General features: G+C 41.3%; 1 protein-coding gene across 3 annotated transcripts in view; it reads left to right on the forward strand.

Annotated features, from left to right (window-relative positions):
* LOC132896401 (cadherin-like protein 26) overlaps positions 1-12,043 on the forward strand; it is a 36,330-nt gene extending 24,287 nt beyond the window's left edge. For all 3 annotated transcript variants that reach the window (XM_060937202.1, XM_060937203.1, XM_060937204.1), the window contains 6 exons: positions 846-967; positions 1,288-1,401; positions 1,957-2,019; positions 4,047-4,094; positions 4,745-4,822; positions 10,855-12,043. In XM_060937202.1, coding sequence (XP_060793185.1) covers positions 846-967; positions 1,288-1,401; positions 1,957-2,019; positions 4,047-4,094; positions 4,745-4,822; positions 10,855-11,052 — 623 coding nt within the window. In that variant the 3' untranslated portion in view covers positions 11,053-12,043. The remainder of the gene's footprint in view (positions 1-845; positions 968-1,287; positions 1,402-1,956; positions 2,020-4,046; positions 4,095-4,744; positions 4,823-10,854) is intronic.
* Positions 12,044-26,365: the final 14,322 nt, after the last annotated feature.

Consider the following 26,365-nt stretch of genomic DNA (forward strand, 5'->3'; position numbering starts at 1 on the left):
GAGTGCACACACCAGTGGGAGAGGTTCACAGAATCTTGAGATTAGGCTCAAATATAAATATATTAAATCCATTTTGTAGATGTGTTTGTGTGTTTTCATGGCATTTGAGTTGAACACCAATGCTAATGCTAAGGTAGCCACTTAAGATAAGATAAGATAAGATAAGATAAGATAAGATAAGATAAGATAAGATAGCCTTTTATTATCCCATAAGAGGAAATTTACATTGTAACTGCAGTGACTTTTGCATATGAGAGATGGTCACACAGATACCATAAATACTGATAATGCAGTGCCATTTTGAATATACTACAGCTAGCGCAGGGAAAATAGTAAACTCTAATGCGTTTAACATTGGGTAAACTCTATTTAGAGTTGTGTACATGCTATTTCAGAAAAGTAGGTGGTGTATAAACACCATTTACATGTGTTTAGCCTCCACTACAGTCCTGTTTCCATGTGGGCCTCACAAAACTGCATTTTTTATGTTAGCTATGTTTTTTTTTTTTCCCTTTCATGTCAATTCCAGGGCTCTGTAGAACTCAATACTTATGATTGGATTAGTAAAATATTTGATTAATGCTGAATAAATGATGGAATACATTTTTTTGGAGTACACTGTATGAACACAAGTTACATTATAATTTAATAACATTTATCTTACCTAATTTTCATTTTGAAAATATATTCATAATGAATCATTTTACTCATAAATAAGATTTAAAAGATGGTTCTACATCTTTCTATATCTGGAAGCTATATCTCTGAATTTGTATTACAGATAAAACAACTGAAAATGTGTGTGTGTGTGTGTGTGTGTGTGTGTGTGTGCCCCCCATGTGCAGTCTCTCTTCTGGTGGCTTATTTAATATCCTGCAAAGAGAAGAAATTTATTATCTCAATTGATGAGGCTGCTGACAGTTATCTTCTTAAATATAACACTGAGGCACCTGGCACTGACCAGAAGGTTACTGAAAATACATTATATATACACTATAATATGATTTTTCCCCATTATTACAGTTTTAAGCATTATTTTAAATGCATGGACAAATCTACACTATTAGTTACAATAAATACATACAAATGTACACCTTCCAAATTAATGGCTATCAAATATTATTCCTATCAGTGTTTTTGCATTTAAAAAGTTTTTTTTTTAAAATGCAAAAATGGAGGTTCTGATTCATAATAAGCTGTGTGTGTGTCACATAATTTGGTTCTGTTTATAGTATTGTCATGACTCTCTTTGGCAAGCACTGATAACACTTATCTTTTTCCATAAAGGTGCCAAATAAAATAACCCAAATGGGCATGAGCGAGAACAGTGTGAAAACTTATAATTCTCTAGGAGCTCAAAATGGAATTTCCACACCGGAGTCAGTGCTTCACAAGGTACAGGTATGTGATACCACAAAGCACAAATCTAGTACAACACAGTGCATGTTATTATTCAGTATCATAACGATGGCTACTTTGTTTGCATTATAATTAAAGCACCTTTGTATAGTTATAAAATTTATATTGTGAGTGATATTAGACAAAAAACAGCCTAAAATTAGGCAATACTTTTTGATGTTTGTTGTCATTACACATGTCAAATACATGAACTTGACTACTTGGTTAAATATTTCAGGCGTGTTCGTGATTTTATGTTTTCACAAGTTTGGGAGCTGCTTTTAGCACACAATGCTTTGTGAATTACTCTTAATAGTTTCATACACACACACACACACACACACACACTTATTTATTTATTTATTTATTTATTTATAAACTCAGATAATTAGGAGCAATTTAACCTCAAGATTCTTTATAAATACAGCCTCAGCAATTTAGTTAGGCTGGAGATTATGCTGAATGAACAGAATGTCACACAGGCACCAGTTTCCTCAAACTAATCAATCCTGGCCATCTCCGTGATGCTCACTTTTTTTTCCCATTTCTGTCCTGCAGGTTTCCCATCAAAGATTTGCAACATCCACTGAACAAAAAATGAGCAGGAGAACTCTCCAAAGGGTAAATATAACTTTGTAAAAACGCCATGTCTGTTCATTTTCTTTTTACAGAATGCCTGTAGTTTGTACTGCTTGATATAGGACAGTGGTATTTGTGTTCAAGGCAATGAGGTGGTGATTGATCGTGTTACACACATACTGCAATCTCTGAGTCAGTTTGCGTTGGAATAAACACATGGCAATAATAACAAAGTTCATTTAATGCCTAATTCCATATGAAATGAACAGAAGTGAGTTAGAATTGCCACTGTAAATTGAACATTTACAAGCTGTAGATGAATTTTGTTAAATTCATTGTACATAACATCTCAACAAGACTCTCAAAACATGTTTAAATGTGCACTGAATGAGTAGAAGCTGCAGTCACATCTTGAGACAAATACCAAATGGTTCCAGTTTATCACAGGAATCAAAATGCCAAATGCAGGTTTATCCTCTTGCAATGTACTGACAACAGTGCACACTTAACTTTTCTGAGCTGAAATTCTCTGAGATCCAGGAGCTTTAAGATTAAATATCTTTGTTCACAATCAAATTAGGTTCTTAACATTTGCTGTGCATGACCTGTAACCATGGAGCTGACCTATGCGGCTGCAGTTCTTATAAGCCCCTTAGACTTCAAAATACTTTTTAAAGGTTTTTTGGTGATAATGTATCCACTATGACTGGCAACAAAAAATGTGGTGTCTTTATACTTGAGATCGAGCTGAAAGTATGCTTCTATAAACTATAATGGCAATATTCATTCAGGTACAGCATAACTGCAAAACAGAACTATTCGGTACTATGTTCTGTTAAACTGTAAACCATTTTGCATAAAAATGCAGTGGTGTCTGGTTCACATGTGATGATATCTGCTGCTTGTTTAGAAGAAGCCTTTATTTGTCACATGTACACTGAAACACAGTGAAATTCCTCATCTCATCTCATTATCTGTAGCCGCTTTATCCTGTTCTACAGGGTCGCAGGCAAGCTGGAGCCTATCCCAGCTGACTACGGGCGAAAGGTGGGGTACACCCTGGACAAGTCGCTAGGTCATCACAGGGCTGACACATAGACACAGACAACCATTCACACCTATGGTCAATTTAGAGTCACCAGTTAACCTAACCTGCATGTCTTTGGATTGTGGGGGAAACCGGAGCACCCGGAGGAAACCCACGCGGACAACATGCAAACTCCACACAGAAAGGCCCTCACCAGCCACAGGGCTCGAACCTGGACCTTCTTGCTGTGAGGCGACAGCGCTAACCACTACACCACCGTGCCGCCCACAGTGAAATTCCTCCTCTGCATTTAACCCATCTGAAACAGTGAACACACACATGCACACACAAGTGAGCAATGAGCACACATACCCAGAGCAGTGGGCAGCTATGCGACAGTGCCTGGGAAGCAGTTCACTGTTAATAAAAAAAAGGGCTTAGACATGTCTTATTTAAATACCCTTAAATGTAACACTTAGAAGACATGTCTAGGGTATTTAGAAATGCCTGGAAGACATGTCTTGTGTCTACTGATAGACGCTGGTGTCTTTATAATAGGCACACGTGTTTTCTTGCATCCTCCATATACACCCATGTCTTCCTAGAAGACACTGAAGTATTATTTAAATACCCCGGTATTTCATGTAAATACCCGAGACATATCTTATTTTTTTTTACAGTGTAAGAACCCAGAGGTAATAATTAAAGAATTAAGGAATTAAAGCAAAGTATAAGATGACAAAATCAACAATCACTAGAAAGAAGTGTATCATCTGTTGTGAGACTCTAGAAGTACCTCGGGCTTAGGTGCTGTGTCGCATGAAGCTAACTTGAACTTAAAATGAATATTAAAGATGTGATCACAGACATGTATACTATATGCAGCAAAGACTAGATCAGGCAAAATAAAAGACAGTTAAAATAAGACTAGACGAAATTCAATGTACAAAAATAAATAAAAACATAGCAAGATAGCACACAGAAAAAAAATAGTCATACTGGTTGTATCTGACACAATGTTTTTCTTGTGTGCACATTTCAGAGTTCAACACGACGGTCATACCAGGAGATCAAGCAGTATGATGCGATGGTAAGAGGTCATTTGTAACATTCTGGAAAAGATTTGGCTATTTAGGCTACATATTGTATTCTTTCATACATGTTATATGGTATCATATGTTTTGTACATTCCCAGAAAAGTTGGAATATTTTCCAAAATGCAATAAAAACAAAAAGTCTGTGACGTGTTAATTCACATGAACCTTTATTTAACTTACAAAGGTACAAATAAAAATTGTTCAATACTTCTACTGATCAACTTAATTGTATTTTGTGAAGATAAATGAAGTTAGAATGTGATTTCTCCAACACACTCAAAAAAAAAAAGATGGGACAGAGGCATTATTACCATTCTCTTAAATTACCTGTCTTTTTAATAACATTTTTAGTTGTTTTTATTGCATTTTGGAAAATATCCCAACTTTTCTGGAAATGGGGTTTGTATGTAAATATTAACTGAATTCAATGATTGCTCATTTTTATGAATTAAAATGCAAATCGCATGTAATTGTTTTTTGCTATGTGTGTGCAAGTGTCATTGTGTCAGTCAAATCCTTTTAACAGGACAATTTCACTAAAATTGTGAAGTTTATACTTCAGAGATTGGTATATGTTTTTCATTATTATGCAGTTAGTAAGATTTGAACACAGCTGATATGCTGGTATCTTTTCCCCATCCAGGGCACAATGAGCAGAAAGTACTCTACCTACTCCTCAGATGTCTCTCTGAGACATAAACTGTCCTTTCTGCTTGAGCAGGTAATACTGCAAGATTTTTCTTTTGTTTCATTTTATGTGATCTAACAACCCAGTCTCATGAGAGTAGCTCAGGTAAAGAAAAGTTAACCCGATCAAAATTTACTGAATAGCTAATAAGCTAAGAGGTGAGAAAAGGAAATAGCATTCTTGTATGCATCAGTACACTTTGGTGTGATTTATTACATAATCAGTTGATTGTGGGCGGCACGGTGGTGTAGTGGTTAGCGCTGTTGCCTCACAGCAAGAAGGTCCTGGGTTCGAGCCCCGGGGTCGGCGAGGGCCTTTCTGTGTGGAGTTTGCATGTTCTCCCCGTGTCCGCGTGGGTTTCCTCCGGGTGCTCCGGTTTCCCCCACAGTCCAAAGACATGCAGGTTAGGTTAACTGGTGACTCTAAATTGACCATAGGTGTGAATGTGAGTGTGAATGGTTGTCTGTGTCTATGTGTCAGCCCTGTGATGACCTGGCGACTTGTCCAGGGTGTACCCCGCCTTTCGCCCGTAGTCAGCTGGGATAGGCTCCAGCTTGCCTGCGACCCTGTAGAAGGATAAAGCGGCTAGAGATAATGAGATGAGATGAGATCAGTTGATTGTAAACTGGCCAGTCATTTACATCATTATAAATGTTAATACAAATCCATGTTCATACTGGATTATGGGCGATACACCCAGTCACTGAGAATAACACTGAATAAATGCTTATGGGCGCTGTGTGAGACGGCTGCCTCTCCAGTAGCTCTGTAGTTTTTAGCTCTTTAAACCTCTTTTTTTCCACCTTTTTTTTACTTCTCTGCTCTTCTTACGAAGACATAGTGTGTTTTACTATATAACATGGATATATTTAACCTTAACACGCAACCAGGAGCCAGTTTTCTCTCTTATTCGAGAGAGGAGCTGCTGGCCCTGAAAACAATGGGACAAGCCGGGATACGACACCCCATCTTGGCGGAGCTGAGGAGGAAACCCAGGGGCTGCAAGGCTGGAGCTAAGCTAAAGGCTAGGCTAGCGGACAACCGGCGGTGCTACAAACCATCCATTCCCTCCGTTATCATGGGGAATGTGAACTCGCTGCCGAATAAAGTCGATGAGATTTCCGCTCTGAACAACCAGCGGATTTACCGGGAGAGCAGCTTATTTATCTTTACGGAGACATGGCTAACACACCTCGTACCAGATGCTAACGTGGACCTGCGGGGATTCACTGCTGTGAGAGCCGACAGAGACACTAACACATGCGGGAAAAGCAAAGGTGGGGGACTCATCATTTATGTGAACAATCGCTGGTGTAACCCAGGACATATCTCCGTAAAGACAGTTTTATGCTGCCCGGACTTGGAGCTGCTAGCCATTAGCCTGCGGCCATATTATCTGCCGAGGGAGTTCAGTCACGTGATCACCATCTGTGTTTACATCCCTCCGAGGGCAGACGCAGACGCTAATGTGAGGGATGCATACAGAGTCACACCCCTCCTCCCACTAGGGAAGTCTGACCACAACCTGGTTCTTCTACAGCCGAAGTACACCCCCCTGGTTCAAAGGCAGCCTGCAACAACTAGCTCCATCAGGAGGTGGTCCCCTGAAATGGAAGATGCCCTCAGGGACTGTTATGATATCACGGACTGGGATGTGCTGCTTAGCCCACACTGTGAGGACATATGCCCCTTTTCCACCAAAGCAGTTCCAGGGCTGGTTCGGGGCCAGTGCTTAGTTTGGAACCGGGTTTTCTGTTTCCACTGACAAAGAACTGGCTCTGGGGCCAGAAAAAAGGTTCCAGGCTAGCACCAACTCTTTGCTGGGCCAGAGGAAAGAACTGCTTACGTCAGTGGGGGGGGGGAGTTGTTAAGACCGACAACAACAGCAAGACTGCGAAAGGTCGCCATTTTTAAGCGACGAGAAGCAGCAGCTGTACAAACGCAAAGTCATCCATTATTGTTGTTGTTGCTGCTTCTTCTTCTCCGTGTTGTTGTTGCGTCGATGTTCGCGCCAAGGTTTACGCAAACGCAGCGACGTAACTGACGTATACAGCGACGTAATGACATGGCTCCCCTTAGCACCCCGAGCTATGGAAAAGCAAACTGGTTCTCAGCTGGCTCGCAAGTTGAACGAGTTGTGCACCAGCACTGGCCCCGAACCAGCCCTGGAACTGACTTGGTGGAAAAGGGGTAATTGAGGTTTTTCACCCACGTGACCAAGTCATGTGATGCTGCCATTTTGGACGTCACGGCTCGAATCAGTTTGAATGCGAGGAAGGCGACAAACGAAAAACATAAAAGAAAAAGGAGCGAGATGCAGAAAACACCTTCACTATCCAGCGACGTAGGGCATTTACAGGGCGAGCAGAGGGAGAGGTATTTGCAAAAATTGAGGTTAGCAGGCTTAGAGAACGACGTTTACCTGCTTCCACCAGGATTGTTCACTGACATACGGAAGTACATGAAGCCCTCGTCTTTACCTGACTTCGGCCCACATGATCTGTATACCTATGTCGTTAAAAACCCATCGCCATACACAGGTATTGATCTGAAAGCGTACAAGAGTTTGGATGCCTACAAATATTTTGTCAGGCTGAGTAACATGCCTACATCAGTGGGTCGTCCCTGGAGCCGGTGGTCGCCATCTTATTACAGCTAAGGTTTGTTCACATTTTCATTTACTTTCGGTCCTCAGGATAAACAAAATGTTATTAAATGTCATTGAAATAACTTCTTAATCTGTTGAGACATGGCCCGTTATAAATTTGCTGTTACCAGGCAATGACCAAGAACTGTATTATTAGGGTCGGTGTCTGTGTTGTAGCAGTGTACTAGCAGCTAGCTGTTAGCACTAGCTAATGTCAACAACAGTAGCTAGTATGTTACTGTAGCAATGTTTATGTTCAGTCATTTGGATGACTGTTAAAACCTTTCAGTCTCAAGTGTTTCCTTTACTGTATTTACTAGTTTACTGTAATTATGATCCAGCAGCTATGTACACCGGATCCAGTGTAAATAGCTGCCGGAGCCGACATCCGAGCTTGCCGGAGCTAGCGCGCTCGGGCAGGCTGGGAGCTAGCGTGCTCGGGCAGGCTGGGAGCTAGCGCGCTCGGGCAGGCTGGGAGCTAGCGCGCTCGGGCAGGCTGGGAGCTAGCACGCTTGGGCAGGCTGGGACGTCGGCTCCGGCAGCTATTTACACTGGATCCGGTGTAAATAGCTGCCGGATCATAATTACAGTAAACTAGTAAATACAGTAAAGGAAAAACTTGAGACTGAAAGGTTTTAACAGTCATCCAAATGACTGAACGTAAACATTGCTACAGTAACATACTAGCTACTGTTGTTGACATTAGCTAGCTTGACCTTCAAAATGGCGGACACCGGGGCGTCACGTGACCCTGTGATGTCAGGTGAAAAACCTCAGTAGAGGGGCTGACACACTGTCTGACGGATTACCTCAACTTCTGTGCAGATGTGGTCTCCCCCACTAAGACTGTATGGTGTTACCCTAATAACAAGCCATGGGTAACACAAGAAGTCAAAGCTGTCCTCAGCAGGAAGAAGGCTGCCTTCAGGAGCAGGGATAGGGAGGCAATGAAAGCAGCACAGCAAGACGTAAAACGCTGCATGAGGGAAGCTAAGGACAGTTACAGGAGAAAGGTGGAGCAGAAGCTGAAGGAGAACAGCATGAGGGAGGTCTGGGAAGGTGTGAAAACCATCACAGGTCACAATACAAAGACCAGAGTTGTTGAGGGGACAGTGGAGAGGGCGAATGACTTGAATGACTTTTTCAATCGGTTCAACCAGCCCACGTCCCCCCCACCCTCTCCCTCACTGCAGCCATCTCTCCTTCTTCACTCAACACACCTCCCCCCAGTCATCACAGCAGTCCCCTCCTCCCCCACCTCAACACAGACTCCTCCATGCATTACTGCAGACCAGGTCAGAGGTCAACTGAGGAAGCTTCACCCCAGGAAAGCAGCAGGCCCGGACAAGGTGTGTCCCCGACTACTGAAGACCTGCGCTGCTGAACTGGGTGAACCACTCCAATGCATCTTCAACCTCAGCCTGCAGCTGGGGAGAGTGCCAACCCTCTGGAAGTCATCATGTATCGTTCCAGTTCCCAAAAAGAATCGGCCCAATGAGCTGAACAACTTCCGACCGGTGGCACTCACTTCACATCTGATGAAGACATTGGAGCGGCTCTTCCTCAGCCTCCTCAGACCCCAGGTACAACATGCCCAGGACTGTCTGCAGTTTGCGTACCGGGTAGGTGTTGGTGTGGAAGACGCCATCCTCTGCCTGCTACACCAAGCCCACTCGCATCTGGATAAGGGAAATGGCACGGTGAGGATCCTCTTCTTGGACTTCTCGAGTGCCTTCAACACCATCCAGCCCCTATTGCTTCAGGACAAACTGAACAGGATGCGAGTGGACCCCTGCCTGGTCACCTGGATCTCCAGCTACCTCACTGAAAGGCCGCAGTACATCAGGCTGAAGGACATCAAGTCTGACACTGTGATTAGCAGCACCAGAGCACCCCAGGGCACGGTGCTGGCCCCTCTTCTCTTCACCCTGTACACCGCAGACTTCTGCTACAACTCGGAGCTGTGTCACATTCAGAAGTTTGCCAATGACACAGCCATTGTTGGGTGTATCAGTGACGACAGAGAGGAGGAGTATAGGAGCCTGGTGAGGGACTTTGCTGTGTGGTGCAACAGGAACCATCTGCAGCTCAACACCTCAAAGACCAAGGAGCTGGTCATTGACTTTGGGAGGTCCAGACCAAGGTTACGACCAGTTCTGATCGAGGGAGTCGAGATGGAGGCTGTGGATTCCTACAAGTACCTCGGGCTGTGGCTGGACAGCAAGCTGGACTGGACTTGCAACACCAAACACTTATACAGGAAGGGACAGAGCAGGCTATACTTCCTTAGGAGGCTGTGGTCCTTTAACATCTGCAGGAAACTCCTGTGGATGTTCTATCAGTCTGTGGTCGCCAGTGTCCTGTTTTACACCATGGTGTGCTGGGGGGGGGCAGCACATCCAAGGACACATCCAGGCTGGACAAACTGATCAGGCGGGCCGGCTCTGTGGTTGGCATGAAGCTGGACTCTCTGGTGACGGTGGCAGAGAAGAGGTCTATGGACAAACTATTGAACATCATGGACGATGCCAGTCACCCTCTGCACACTGTCATCAGCAACCAGAGGAGCCTGTTCAGTGACAGAATGCTCCTTCCCAAGTGCAGGACGAACAGACTTAAAAACTCCTTTGTCCCTCATGCCATCAGACTGTACAACTCCTCTCTGGGGGGGAGGAGGGGTAACAGGAGGACAGAGGATGGGAAGGAGCAGTAGCCTAGCCTAACAATATGCAATACCGGACAATGTGCAATATAATGTGCAATATAAAGTGCAATATCTCTCCTGCCACCGCCCCCCCTTCTCCTTTTTCCCCCTCCTTCCCCCCTTCCCCATATCTTATTCTTTTTATATTTGTATATGTAAATAATTTATTTTAATTTATCTAGAAGTTTTCTCTATTTATTTTCTCTGTTTATCTGTAATGATGCTGCTGGAATCTTAATTTCCCTGAGGGAACCCTCCCAAAGGGATCAATAAAGTTTTATCTAATCTAATCTAATCTAATCTAATCTAATCTAATCTAATCTAATCTAATCTAATCTAATCTAATCTAATCTAATCTAATCTAATCTAATCTAATGAGGAGGAAACAAAGTAGGAGTACATTTTCATCTGTTCTCTCTGTTCTCTAGCATTTCAGATGGAGCAAAGAATACTTCAACCACTAAAAACCTAGTCTTGTAAACAGCTTTAAGTGACCTGACTCAAATAAAATGTTGCATTTTGAGACCCCAGATAATATATTTAAAGATATACAGTGTGTTTTTAAATTATTATTCCATCTCTTAAAAGAAACAAAAGCTACAGTTGATAAGAACTTACTCCCAGTTCCTACTGGACTTTGTCACACCCTTAAATGTTTTTTCTTTCAGACAACATGTACTTATAATGTAATCATGGTGGTTATTTTCTCTACAGCGTCTCCTCCAAGTTGAAACGCAAGAGGACCTATGCGATTATGAGCCACACTGCTATGCAAACGAAGGAGAATCTGAGACAGATGACGACCTCGATACCAGCTCAATTTTGGAGATAGATTTTGATCCAGACATCCTTACAAATTTAGATTTCCGATTCAAGGATTTGGCAACAGTGTGCAGGCCTGATCTGTCATAGTTTGAGTAAAAACCTAAACACTAATAATCAGTAAATGTTTTTGCTCACCCTTTGAGAGAAGCTTATGGTTTTGGTGTATGCTTACATGACACTGAAATATGCAGGTGATCCTGATTTAGCATACCTATCTCATGGATGGATCGATGGACAATGTGATTATGTTCTACTAGGTTACTTTCAGGAAGAGAGAAAATATTTAGAGAGAAAATAAAACTGATGTGGGTTTACATGGTTCTCTGCATTGAGAATGGTTAAAGTGATAGGGGTCGAATGATTCAAGCTCAAGCAAAAAGGACTTTATTTGTTAAAAAAATCTCCCCTGTTTAATCTACTGTTGTTTAAGCTGTCCTGGTGGGGAAAATGGATTTATTCCAAGCTTAGGTCACTACCTGTGTGGAGTTTCATATGTTCTCCTTGTGTCTATGAGGATTTCCTCCAGGTTGTCCAGTTTCCTTCCACCTCTTTAAAACATACATATATGGCTACTCAACATTAGTTCTAGGTTTGGATAAGAGTGTGTGTGTGTCTGTGTACACACTGATATCCCACCCAGGGTGTATCCCCTTTGGACATAATGTGTACAATTGTACACACGAAGTTCCAGAGCATTTTAGTTCCATAGCATTTTTCCTTGTGTCCAAAGGGGGTATGCCTGACTTCAGGGGCGATTTCTCAGAGACAACAAGGGAAGCCGAGCTTCCCCTAAAATTCTCTCCCCAAACTGCGGCATCTATGACGTTGAATTCTCATTAAAACAATAACTTGCATAACATAATATATGCCCAAGATTGTATTTACGTTCATAACTATCCTGTAACTTATTTGAGTGATGTCTGACGAACTTGCAGTTCGCTACGAGAATCACCTTTGCTGCCAGGCTGTAACCAGCGTTGCCAGATACTGCTGACGTTTTCCAGCCAAAATATGTTCAAAACCCACCAAAATGCACTTAAAACCGCCCAATCTGGCAACACTGGCTGTAACCTTTATTATTTCAATGGGCTCTATGGACTGGCAGCCGGGTATCCGTTGCAGTCTATGAGACGGCTCTGAACAGCCAATTTTGGCTAGTTGTTATTGGTTAAAATCGACAAAATCGTCACTTCCAGGGAAGCCGGGCTTCTCTGGGACTAAACGAGACAGTGGGAGGGGCAAGAAGCCGGGCTGATGAATGATTATTGGAGGTAGTGTTTGAAAGACATGAGGAGGGCAGGCTCTGTACTTCGGCCTCGGCGAGGAACACGGCAGCATGATCAGTCCCTAGCGGATGTCGAGAAAGTGTAGTCGTGTGCCAAAGTGCTGTTCGAATTTCTTTTCATATAAACGTTTCTTCTCATTGATGTCTCTGTACATTACTCTGTAAATAAATGTAAATATTACGCGTTGTGCTCCATTAACTTTCATCCATTCTATCAGTTTGATCATTCGCGAATTCACTCGTTTATTTCATTTGTAGTTCAATCTGGTTGTAGGCTAGCTTGAGCCTTATTGGGATCTGCAGTGCTAGCTGCTAACAGAAATTGGTGAAGTCTCTGGAAAGCACAACCAGCTAGTATGACAGGGTCACAGACCATTTTCTGGAAAAGGAGCAGAGGGCAGAATTTGTGCATAAATAGTGTGCATCATATAATGTTCATGAATCTGAAGTGTGTATATTGTTCAGTAATGTTAAGAGAATGGTGGGCTCTGTGTTATAGGTTATACCTGGGTATAATATTCAAGGTTCTGTGTGTTGCATAGCCTACCTGGTTATGAATTTCCAGACTGTGTTGCAGAAGATGTTCAAGGATGTGTTACACAGCTGGGTGTTGTGTTAAAGACTCTGTGTTGCATATCAGGGTATGATGTTCAAGGCTCTTCGTTGAATAGCCAGTGATTTTTGGATGTTTGATATTTTTGATTAAGGATATGAGGCACTAGCCTGGCAAGCCAGACTATAACATGAAATGTACAAGCAAAAATACTTTCTACCACTAGGTAGGGTTGTCTAGTTCACTATGCTAATGGGGCACACCTTTCTATGCTTTGATATCCGGCCTACAGGTTTTACGATGAATACGTAAAATGGGCTTCCCGTTTTAAAAACCAGCAGCCGCCACTGCCTGACTTGCTTCTGGTGTTTCTGGTATAGGTTGTGGATCCACTGAGGGTAAAGGACTTACTGAAGAAAAATGAATGCTTAAGAATGAATGAAAAATGGGAGCAATATTTTTGAAAGCTGTTTTAGAGAAGATAATTTTGGGTGCAGTTATAATGGCTTTTGTAAAGTTCTACATTAGGAGTTAGTAGAAGATTTTAAACTCAAAGGACTCAGACTCTTGGGAAAGACCAAAGAATTTACTTGAAGAGGAAATTTATTTATTAATTTATTATTATATATATATTTTTTTTGGGGGGGGGTCATATATATTAGGGGTATAATGCAATGCTATTAACTGTATCTGTATAATGATTTAAATATCTGCGTCAGTATCTGTGGAGCTGGGACACAGTGCTACTGTGAGTCAAAATGGGATTCTTTAAGCAGCAGGTTATTAAAATGTCTGATGATTTTCTGGGAAGCTTTACTTTTAGTAACAATGGAGACCATTTATATTTAAGAACAATGAAACTGTACAATAAATTTACACTTTCATAAGACCCCAGCAGAAATATGCTGTCATGTGCACAGTGTCTGGTCTGTGTGGGCTTATGGGCGCACTGGATCTATAAATAAATGTATTTTCTATTATGAATTTCAGCCCAGTTTGTGTCAATATATGATATAAATATAGTTTAATTTTGGAGCTCAGTAAGGCACTGTTTACGTCAGGTTTTTGGAGCAAACCACTGAAAATAGACCAAAACTTTGAGCCTCATAATTAGATCTGTATATTTGAATAAGTCCCAACAACAGATGAAAGAAAAATTAATGCTTTAAATTAACTGAGTTTATGTTAATTGTGTTTATAAACCTGCATGACTTGCACACTTTTTTTTCTCAGTGAAATCTCTAGTCTCAACCAGATGCTCTGTGAACCTTTTTGGCAAGTTTTCTATTAAAATAATAAGTAAGGTTAATTTTAAATCATGCATATTTCCATGGATTTTCGTCCACCAGAAACTAGAAGCATTAAGATGAGTCAGTGATACAGACACATATATTTACAAAAATTATACAAGAAAGTTCCATTTTGAAATAATTCCCTGGGATCCTTGAGCCCTCAGTTGCTCAGCTGTGTTTAGATTGGATGCTGTCTCACTTGTAAACTATACAGGGTATAAATGTCTGCAAAATAATAATTAAAAAAAATGCTCTGACCATTAAATACAACCCCGATTCCAAAAAAGTTGGGACAAAGTACAAATTGTAAATAAAAACGGAATGCAATGATGTGGAAGTTTCAAAATTCCATATTTTATTCAGAATAGAACATAGATGACATATCAAATGTTTAAACTGAGAAAATTTATCATTTAAAGAGAAAAATTAGGTGATTTTAAATTTCATGACAACAACACATCTCAAAAAAGTTGGGACAAGGCCATGTTTACCACTGTGAGACATCCCCTTTTCTCTTTACAACAGTCTGTAAACGTCTGGGGACTGAGGAGACAAGTTGCTCAAGTTTAGGGATAGGAATGTTAACCCATTCTTGTCTAATGTAGGATTCTAGTTGCTCAACTGTCTTAGGTCTTTTTTGTCATATCTTCCATTTTATGATGCGCCAAATGTTTTCTATGGGTGAAAGATCTGGACTGCAGGCTGGCCAGTTCTGTACCCGGACCCTTCTACGCAGCCATGATGCTGTAATTGATGCAGTATGTGGTTTGGCATTGTCATGTTGGAAAATGCAAGGTCTTCCCCGAAAGAGACGTCATCTGGATGGGAGCATATGTTGCTCTAGAACCTGGATATACCTTTCAGCATTGATGGTGTCTTTCCAGATGTGCAAGCTGCCCATGCTACACGCACTAATGCAACCCCATACCATCAGAGATGCAGGCTTCTGACCTGAGCGCTGATAACAACTTGGGTCGTCCTTCTCCTCTTTAGTCCGAATGACACGGCGTCCCTGATTTCCATAAAGAACTTCAAATTTTGATTCGTCTGACCACAGAACAGTTTTCCACTTTGCCACAGTCCATTTTAAATGAGCCTTGGCCCAGAGAAGACGTCTGCGCTTCTGGATCACGTTTAGATACGGCTTCTTCTTTGAACTATAGAGTTTTAGCTGGCAACGGCGGATGGCACGGTGAATTGTGTTCACAGATAATGTTCTCTGGAAATATTCCTGAGCCCATTTTGTGATTTTCAATACAGAAGCATGCCTGTATGTGATGCAGTGCCGTCTAAGGGCCCAAAGATCACGGGCACCCAGTATGGTTTTCTGGCCTTGACCCTTATGCACAGAGATTCTTCCAGATTCTCTGAATCTTTTGATGATATTATGCACTGTAGATGATGATATGTTCAAACTCTTTGCAATTTTACACTGTCGAACTCCTTTCTGATATTGCTCCACTATTTGTCGGTGCAGAATTAGGGGGATTGGTGATCCTCTTCCCATCTTTACTTCTGAGAGCCGCTGCCACTCCAAGATGCTCTTTTTATACCCAGTCATGTTAATGACCTATTGCCAATTGAGTTGCAATTTGGTCCTCCAGCTGTTCCTTTTTTGTACCTTTAATTTTTCCAGCCTCTTATTGCCCCGTCCCAGCTTTTTTGAGATGTGTTGCTGTCATGAAATTTCAAATGAGCCAATATTTGGCATGAAATTTCAAAATGTCTCACTTTCGACATTTGATATGTTGTCTATGTTCTATTGTGAACACAATATCAGTTTTTGAGATTTGTAAATTATTGCATTCCATTTTTATTTACAATTTGTACTTTGTCCCAACTTTTTTGGAATTGGGGTTGTATTATGATTAAGATCCTTCAGAAACAGTATTTCTTTTGCACTGTTGTGTGGCTCCATATCCTATCCATGGTTTAAATATATTTCTTTCATAAGAAATCCACAATATCTTAGTTAAAATACACATTTTAGTCATGTCCCTGGGTTTTCACTCAGTCCTGTTACCCAAACATATTACCCCATCTGACAAATTTGGAACATTCCATGAATCACATGCTCAACAGGAAGTTCAGTTGTGTCTTCTGAAGGCCATGGGAAGACCAAAAGTTAGTTCTCTCATTTACTTTTCTGTATATTTGATGATTTTTTTTTAACTTTGACTGATAAGGTCAATGTCAACATACTGTCCTGTTACTTAAATTATTTCTTAGATGATATTTGTTTATTTTAAAAATACAGATTTCTGGTAAATCACTAGAATGTGCTAAGTGTGGTCATGCCATTAGCGATGACGCCATGTGGCTTAATTCCATGTATTAGCTAATCCTAGGCTAAAAACTCAGTCCTGTTACTTTCAGTCCTGTTACTCATATAAAGAGTATACAGCCATCTTTGACTTTGAAACCTTGTAAAAAAAATAAATAACGTAGCCTGAGGTTGACCAATACACATTTTGAATAGTTAAATATGTGTGTTATTATAATCAGTGTTGAAAAGATATAACAAATTAAGTTTAATTTGGGAGTGGTACAACAAGCAAATGGCACCCATTCGGTGAAATGTCCCATGAGCTTTCATTTGGCACCATGATATTTGACCTTGAGTGACCTTGAAAGTTCAAACTCAATGTCATGGGTTTTCAAAAGGTTGAAATGGTTAATGCTCATAGGACTATAACCTGATGGCTGATGATGGAGAAATATTACCATTATCAGCACATAGGTATAAAATAAGTACTGCCGGGTGAGGTTTGTTTTGCCTGGCAACATTTGTGTTCTCCTTTTTATTTACACTTGAGGAAGACCCTTAGTGGTTGAAATATTATCAGGCAAATTAATTAGAAAGGATAAATATTGGCCATACAGATGTGACATGCAAACATAATCTGTACAGTGTTCGATGGGCCGTCGCAAAAAGACGGATTGACGAAATCTTTGGCAATTTACAGTCTGCACCATGCACTAATTTACTGACCTCAACTCAGCATTCACAATCACAACAGGGTGTAATGTAACAGCAGGGGCTACAGCCACTGTTTCACAGCTTACTCCGACAGAAAAACAGTGAAAAAGGCTGGTTACACAATCTGAATCTCCTGCTGTGGCCTCAGTGTCACGTGAACAGAGACATGAAACTGCATCGCATCGAAAGGAACAGAGCCGTGTGAACTGTGGTTAAGCCCGACAGCAGCCTCTTCAGAGAAACTCAGAGCAGGCACAAAACACAATAACACCATCGATGGAAATGAGGACAAATTAAAAAAAGAGAGTGAGGAGGAGCGAATAACGCACTCAGTTTTTAAGTGTAACGAGACAAATCCTACTGCCCCCCAAAAAATAAACAAATAAATAAATAAATAGAAGCATAAAAGCTAAAAAAACATATACTGCTTTTAACGGCATGTTACTTGAGTAATAAAATATTACTTGAGTACAGTTTACTTGAGAACATGATGTGCTGTAACTGTATCTCATATTTATCTTACCTCACTCTGCGGTCGCGACTTGCTTGCTTGCTAGCTCAGTCAGGAAACCTGATAAAAGTAGATTAGATGGTATGATAAAAGAGCATTAGACACGGTATACAGCGTTATACTTCAGAAAGTCACATGAAACTGTGACACCGAGCCGACCACCTCTTCAGTCTTTCTCATGCTTGTAGCTGAATAAAAAGACAACACAGACTGAGTTTGAATCCCTATAGAGTTTAATTCTGATTTACAGCACAGTAAAGTTTGCACGTTAAATTAACAGTAACACAAAACACGTTCAACTATGCACCTTGGTTAGAAACTATTCGTCAGCTAACAATAATTAAACAGGTCTTACCTTTAGGAAAATGGCAGTCTGTGAAATGCTGAAACAGGTGGCAGACTTTGATGGCTGCAGCACAAATTGCCTTAACCGGAAGTGTAAGGTGATTAAAAGTAAATACCTCTCAATGAATAAAATTCATCGATTTCCTGCATCTTTGACTTTCACACTAAAATGTAGTTAAATTCTACTCATTTCTTCACAGCTGATTTTATGCAAACAAAAACTGAGTAAAATGCAGTTATTAAATCATGAAGTTGGTTGATTTCAGCTCAGAGTGATTCCAAACTGCAAAAAGTCTTTTTTTATTATTTATAGGTTACTATTATTTATTTACTAAATATTAATTAACCCAAATCCCAGTTTTTACACGTCTAAATCCTGATTGATACATTTCATGGATGTTATTCTTATGATGATGTGGGCTGTGCCACAGCTTTTTCTAGGATCTTGGAGAAAAAGATGGTGGTGTGGTGAAGATAATGCCCATCCACCAGGTCCCCCGGTGGCGGACAGGGGAACGGCCTCCATGAGGTTAGCAGTGAATATGGAAATAAGCTGTCCCAGACCAAATTCCTGGGTTGCCCTTTGGCAAGGCATAGCACCCAGCAGCCACCCATGCTAGGGATACAGTGAAGCTTTTCTTTCATGAAACCTACACATGTCGTATGCTGAACCTAGCCAGTGCCTCGTGGTAGCACTTAGGGCGCTGATAAACATACCTATCATCCGGCCAACCGCTGCAGCATGTCGAAACTGCTAACAAGTCTCGATCAACTTTCCTGCCAGTTAGACCACAGTCAAGTCATGCAGAGACAGTGGTTCTGGTAACACAAAAGCCAGTCTCACTTCAAAACAAACTTGCATGCAGTTTATGGATATGGACATCGATATTATTTCTAATACCAGATAGAATGTCGCCCAGGTCAAAAAGGTTCGCGCTGGTACATCCACTTTCCAGTGTCCAGCGAAAAGTAAGCTAGGAAGACGAAAAACGATCAGTATCGCAGAATGGAATGTCAGGACACTTCTTGACAGCTCCAAAAGACCAGAACAACAAACAGCATTAGTTGCCAAAGAATTAGAGAGATACAACATTGACATAGCAGTACTAAGCGAAACAAGACTGGCCAGTCATGGCAGCCTTGTAGATCACGGATGCACGTTTTTCTGGAGCAGAAGAAACGAAAATGAAAAACGTGAATCGGGAGTCGGCTTTGCAATGAGAAATGAAATTGCCTTGAAACTTGAACAAGATCCGGTACTGATAAATGACAGACTCACAATAATGAGACTCCCTCTACAGAAAAATACCTTTGCAACCATCATCAGTGCATACGCCCCTACAATGACAAACCCTGAGGAGACAAACGAGGAATTTTACAACAAGCTTAGAGAGACCATGACACACGTCCCAAAGAATGATAAACTGATCCTAGTAGGTGACTTCAATGCCAGGGTCGGAAAAGACACTGAAAACTGGCCCAGAGTTCTTGGGCAACACAGAATAGGAAAGTGCAATTCAAATGGCGAACTGCTATTAACCTTTTGCTCAGAACATTCCTTAGTTATCTCCAACACAGTCTTTAAGCACAAACCCCACCATAAAGTTACATGGATGCACCCACGATCAAAGCATTGGCACCTCCTAGATTACGTAATCACAAAGCAAAAGGACCGCTCAAATATCCTCGATGCAAGAGTGATGAGGGGTGCTGACTGCTCAACTGACCATAACATGATAAGATCAAAGTTTACTTTCTCCTTGAAAAAACAGTGCTCAAAAACTGGGGCCAGATCACCGACTAAACTCAACGTTCAAAAGCTGAAAGACAAGGCTTTTCAGGTGAACTTCGCAGAACACATGGACAAGACAATGGACAAACTGAGTACCCCAGACACAGGCGTAGAAGGTGAATGGGAGTCACTTAAGACTGCTGTACTTGATACAGCCAAAGAACACCTCGGGAGACCAGAAAGGAAAAAATAAGACTGGTTTGACGACAATGACGAGGAGCTAAATAAACTGATCATGGAATGTAACACAGTGAAGATGAAATACCTACAAGTAAGCACAAGAACGAACAGAGCTAGACTCGTCGAAACTCGAAGGAAGCTTCAAAAGCATACAAGAAAGCTTAAATCGCAGTGGTGGGAAAAGAAAGCTGAAGGACTACAACTAGCTGCTGACAAGAACGACATGAAGGCCTTTTACATCGGCCTAAGAGAGGTGTACGGACCACAAAAGAAGAGTATGACACAGCTGTTGGACGCAGATGGGGAAACGATCTTAGATGACAAAAACCAAATACTCAACAGATTTGCCCAACACTTCAGCCAGCTACTAAACATTCCGAGTGACATAGACCATCAAGCACTAAACAGCATTACCCAGAGGCCAAAGATACTTGAACTTGACGAGAAACCGAGCTTTGAAGAAATGCTGAAAGCCATCGACGCAACGAAAGAAAATAAGGCTCCAGCCGTCTGTGGGATACCTACCAAAATATGGAAGTAAGGTGGAACAAAGGTGAAAAGGAAACTTTACAAACTCATTCTGAAAATCTGGGAAAATGAGGAAATGCCGCAAGACTGAAAGGATGCAAATATCATCCCGATCTTCAAGAAAGGTAGCAGAAAGGACTGTGGAAACTATCGTGGAATATCGCTTCTGTCAATCGCCGGTAAAATTATGGCCCGGATACTACTCAACAGGTTAGATGCTTTGCTCGCCCCCAACATATTACCAGAGACACAGTGCGGCTTCCGTAGTGGTAGAAGTACCACAGACATGATATTCAGTCTTTGCCAAGTACAAGAGAAATGCACGGAACAAAACATGCCAATGTATGCTGTCTTCATCGACTTCACAAAGGCTTTTGACACCGTCTCCAGGGAAGCGCTTTGGACTGTCTTTCAGAAAGACGGATACACGGACAAAATCATCAATCTGCTGAAATCCTTCCATGACAGAATGCAGGTGCAAGTTGCACAGGAAAGAAACACATCTGAAAAGTTCGAAGTGACAAACGGGGTTAAACAGGGCTGCATCCTAGTGCCCTTGCTTTTCTCATTGTACCTGGCGGCCATGCTCAAGGTAGCCTTTGATGGTATCCAGGAAGGGATCTACATCCAGACAAGGCAAAACGCAGACCTGTTCAAGGTATCCCAGTTCAAAGCACAAACCCTTACTACTAAAAACTTAGTGAGAGAAATGTTCTTCGCTGATGACAGTGCGATCGTGACTCACAGCTTCGAGGGCATGCAATACCTGATTGACAAATTTGCCAGAGCTGCCATACAATTCGGTTTGAAGATCAACATTAAAAAGACAGAGTGCCTCTATCAGCCAGTGAAATTGATCAATCCTGAACCTGACACCATCACCGTCAGCAACAAACCGCTTGCTTCATGTTCAGATTTCAAATACCTGGGAAGCACCGTCTCGAGCAACAACAAAATCAATAAAGAGATCCTAAATAGGATGGGGAACGCCAGCACTGCTTTCTCAAAACAGCAAAATCATTTATGGAACAACAAACACGTCTCTACTAAAGCGAAATGCAAAGTGTACAGGGCCATTGTATTATCAACCTTACTCTGCGGAGCAGAAACCTGGACCATCTATTGCCAACAAGTCAAAAAACTTCATGCCTTCATGATGCAACACCTGAGGGCAATCATGGAAGTCACGTGGAAGGATAAGATCACCAACATTGACATCCTAAATCGAGCAGATCTACCGTCCATGGTGGATATCCTTATCGAAAAAGGGCTGAGGTGGCTAGGCCATGTTCACAGGATGGGTAATGAGAGGCTACCAAGACAGTTGTTGTATTCCCAGCTTTGTGAGGGAACGAGAAATCATGGTCGACCGAAACTGAGGTTCAAGGATGCTATGAAAAGGAACATGAAATGGCGAAACATTGACAGTCGCTCATGGCAGCAAGTAGCCAAAAACAAGCCGGTCTGGAGAAAGAACATCAAGCCACCGTAAACAGTCCTTGTCGAAACCAACCGACTGCAAATGATGATGGAGATAAAGGGGAGGTTTGATATCAGCCTATTGTTGGACAGCTGACTGGTGTTAAAGTATGTATTTTTCTCTCTTTTTAAATCACGGGTTCGATAACTGCTAGTTTAAAGGATTTAGGTACATAGCCAGTGATAAAGGAAGAAATGATTATTTTTAGAAGAGGTTCAGTTGCTTCTGATATGAGCTGTTTGAAGATTCATGTTGGTCAGGGATCCAGTACCCAAGTTGAAGGTTTTGATGAGGAAATTAGTGAAGTTAGTTTAATTTCTCAAAGGGGAGTAAATCATTTGAATTACTGATCTGATAGTAATATTGTCGTCATCTTAAATTATCTGTCTTTAAATAAATAGCTTGAATTTTTTGTCTGATATTTTCAATTTTGCCACTGAAAAAAAATGTATGAAGTCGTGACTACTGTATATTGAAGGTGTGCATGTGTCTGTGGTGGTCTTATTCCTATTTGATTTTACTGGAGTATTAGATAAGAATCAAGGATTCTTTTTGTTATCTTCTATTAGGGTGGAGGGATACATTGTTCGAGAAATCATTTTTTGTTGGGTGCCAGTGAGGTTCTAATTTTTGAGTGGTCTCTTTTAAGGGGCATGCGTAATTGTTATATCAGGGTGCTGATTTTTTCCTCTCTAATTATTTTCCTTTTCATGTAGCGCGACATTATCTAAAGTATACTCTCACGTTGACTAAGTGTTCAGTTACCTGATTGAGTTTTGTGGGGTCTGACGGTGAGCCAATTTGATAACTCTGGCAAACTAGTCGGGACGGGGCAATTTCAGGCTAGTAATGAGGTAACACAATCAAATAATGATGTGATTTGAAAAAGATGATGTCAACAGATGATTGTAATCATGATTTGGTATAAAATTAGTATCCAGGAAAGGCTTCGTTTTTGGGGAGCAAAGCGGGGCCGAGGATCCCTGGTTTGTCAACAAATTCAAGAGAAAATTTTTGAAATGTTTAAAAACAATGTTCCTCAAAGAAAGATACAAAGGGATTTGGACATTTCAGCCTCTACGGTGCAAAATATAATTAAACTATTCAAGAAATCTGGAGGAATTTCGGTAAGAGAGTCTGAGAGCCAGAGAGAAAGCTCATATATAGTACCTGCCAAAAGGTTGGGCTTGCTCATTACTGTGAATGAGTGAGTAAGTGTGTCCAAACTCTTGACTGGTACTGGATATTTATGTGAACTCTCTTTCTGGATCTCACACTCTTTCTTTCACTGAGCAGTTGTGTGTGTGTGTGTGTGTTGCCATGAGCAGAACAAAACAAAGTGCCAAGCAAGCTGAAGGCTGCCAAATTGTCTATTTGTTTTGAAGACAGTTTTAGTTTACTTCTTCATTACCATGCTAAAGGCATGATATATACCACATTCATATATAATCAATGTTGTGTGCACATACATGCCACAGGTTGGATGTGAGGATGAAGAGAAAGAGTCTTTCTGGAAAAAGATGGATGAAGTGGTAGAAAGTATACCGAGGGAGGAGCACGTGCTGATAGGAGCAGATTTCAACAGACATGTTGGCAAGGGAAACAGAGGAGATGAGGATGTGATGGACAGATATGGTGAAAGAGAGAGAAATGTGGAAGGGCAAATGGTGGTTGATTTTTCAGAGAGGATGAATTTGGCAATAGACAATACATACAAAAGAGCAGCACAGGGTGATGTTTAAGAGTGGAGGAAGATCTACACAGGTGGACTACATACTCTGCAGGAGGGGTAACCTGAAGGAGATTGGAGACTGTAAAGTGATGGCAGGGGAGAGTGTAGCTAGACAACATCAAGTGGTCGTGTGCAGGATGAGCTTGAAAGTGAAAAAGCAGAAGCATGAAATAGTGGAGCCGAAGATTAAGTGGTGGAAACTAAAAGAGGTTGAACATCAGAAGGAGTTTAGGGAAGAAATGAGATGAGCATTGAGTGGTCATGGAAGTCTGCCAGAAGATTGGAATACTACTGCTGTACTAGTAAGAGAGGCAGCAAGGAAGATGCTAGGGTGGTCATCGGGAAGGAGGAACCAGCTGTATTGTTCATCCTGAGCAGGAAAGACATCTGTGTGTTTAAAAAGAAATGCCAATCATGTTGAGGATGTTTTTAAATGAAGTTCATTTCCTGAAAGCTAAAAAGTTTTACTTTCCCCTATGTATGGAGATGTCTGAGACAACCTGCAGCATTTTAAGAAAAAAATAATCAAATATATTTATGAGAGCTATTGATCTTTTATCAATGACCTTTATTTTGTTAAGATATAAGTTATATTATAAGTTTTGAAGTGTTCTGTATCATACAAAGGATACTTGAACCATTTATTAACATTGCTGTTAATCCTGTTTATGATTATTTTACTATTAGTCTTTGTGTCTTTGAAAATGCACAACTTTACAACTTCTTTGTAATGTGGCATAATTTAAACCAATTAAATACAAATGATGTGTCAATTTGGTTTATATTTGCCAGAAATGCAGGCAACAGCTGGATGTAAAAGCAGGAAAGAGTTTAATCAAGAAAAGTAGGCAGACAAATCCAAAACATAAGGCAAAAGGCAGAGTCAAAATACAGGTGAGGTGAGGTCAGGTGAGGCACAAACAGGCAGAGGTAGAAAGGCAAAACAGCAAAATCCAAAAACAAAGTCTAAACCAGAACAACAGAGCAGGATATCAAAGGCTTGGAAAAGTCAGACCAACAGTAACTGAACGTTTACTTCACAATGAACTGAGAAACTGAATTCCTTAAATGATGAGCCGTGAGACTGTAAAGTGGTTGTGAACAGGTAAGTGCAATTAATAATTAGGGGACTGTGAGTGGTGAAGTGTAGAATGGATGCTGTAGTCCATGGCAGTCATATATGAAGGCCACTCTGTGAATGCTGGGAAGTGGAGTCTTGAGTGCAAGCAGGTGCAGATGTGACAGACCCCTCACCTCCACCCTGAAGAGCTGAATCTGGGAACGATAGTTTTCCTAGACAGCCCTGGGGTCAAGAGCCTGGTTATCTAGATGCTTGACAGAGTAGGGGGTCCAGGATGTCCTGTGTTGGGACCCAGCACTGCTCCTCAAGACCGCAACCCTCCCACTACACCAGGTACTCCAGCCTGCCATCTCTCCTATGAGGTTCCTGATGGTGTAGGCAGGCTGGCTGTTGATGTTAATGGGAGCAGGAGGTGTCATGGAGAAGACTTTAGTGGATAGGGGACCTAGGATGGTGGACTTGAGGCAAGAGAAATGAAACATGGGCAAGAGTCTACTGTGTCTGGGCAAGTCAAGCTTGTATGTGATGTTGTTGATGCATTAGATGACTTTGAGTGAGCCAATGTACTTAGCATTGAGTTTCTTGCAGGTCTGCGGGATCTTTATGTCCTTGGTGGACAGCCATACTCAATCACCTGGGTTATACTGGAGGTTTCTGCTATTTCAAATGTTGCATGGAGGCTGGGTAGAGGGATGAGCCTCAAAAACTCTGAGAACTGGTCGATGATAACCACAATTACTGTGTTGCCTTGGGACTTGGGAAGATCTATAACGAAGTATATGCCTATGTGGGACCACGGACACTGAGGCATGAGAAGTGGCATGAGTTTGCCTACTGGAAGCACCTGGGGTACCTTGGCCCCATTTTCACATGCTGAAAATGAGAAGATTTAACATTTGATATCTGTTAATGTGTATTTGGTTTGGAACAGTTGGAAGTATGATGACTGCCAGGATGCCCAGTGGCAGGAGTAGTGTCAAGTCAAGTTAAGTTTATTTGTATAGCGCTTTTAACAATAGACATTGTTGTAAAGTAACTTTACAGAAAATTAAAGGCTTTAAACATGAGCTAATTTTATTCCTAATTTATCCCCGATGAGCAAGCCTGTGGTGATGGTGGCAAGGAAAATTCCCTCATTTGATATGAGGAAGAAACCTTGAGAGGAACCAGACTCAAAAGGGAACCCATCCTCATTTGGGTGATAACAGATAGTGTGATTACAAATAACTCACTTCGATAACTGTACCCTATAGAGTCACAATGTAGAACTGTGAAAACAGGAAAATCATTAGTTTTAATGTGAAGTCTCTTTTGATGAAGTTGTAAACTATTCATTGAGAGAAACTTGAGTGCAAAACTGCTCATGACAACTGCAGTCCTAAAGTTAGCAAGTCAACTGTTGTCCTCAGACACAAATGTATTACTGTACGTGTCCAGAGCCTTCTTCCGAGTGCAACTTTCAACTGTCCATATGGGGCTGTCCTCCACAGGAGCGATAAAATGAGACTCAAGCCAGATGTAGGGCATCAGAATGGATCAGGCAGGTCTGAGGAGCAGAAAAGGTCAGCATCTTACTGGTGTCTAAGGATTGACATGTAACTCAGAGGGACAGACAGAGGGAAGGGAGGGAGAAAGTGTGTG

Source organism: Neoarius graeffei, chromosome 13 (assembly GCF_027579695.1).
Source record: "Neoarius graeffei isolate fNeoGra1 chromosome 13, fNeoGra1.pri, whole genome shotgun sequence".
NCBI lineage: Eukaryota > Metazoa > Chordata > Actinopteri > Siluriformes > Ariidae > Neoarius > Neoarius graeffei.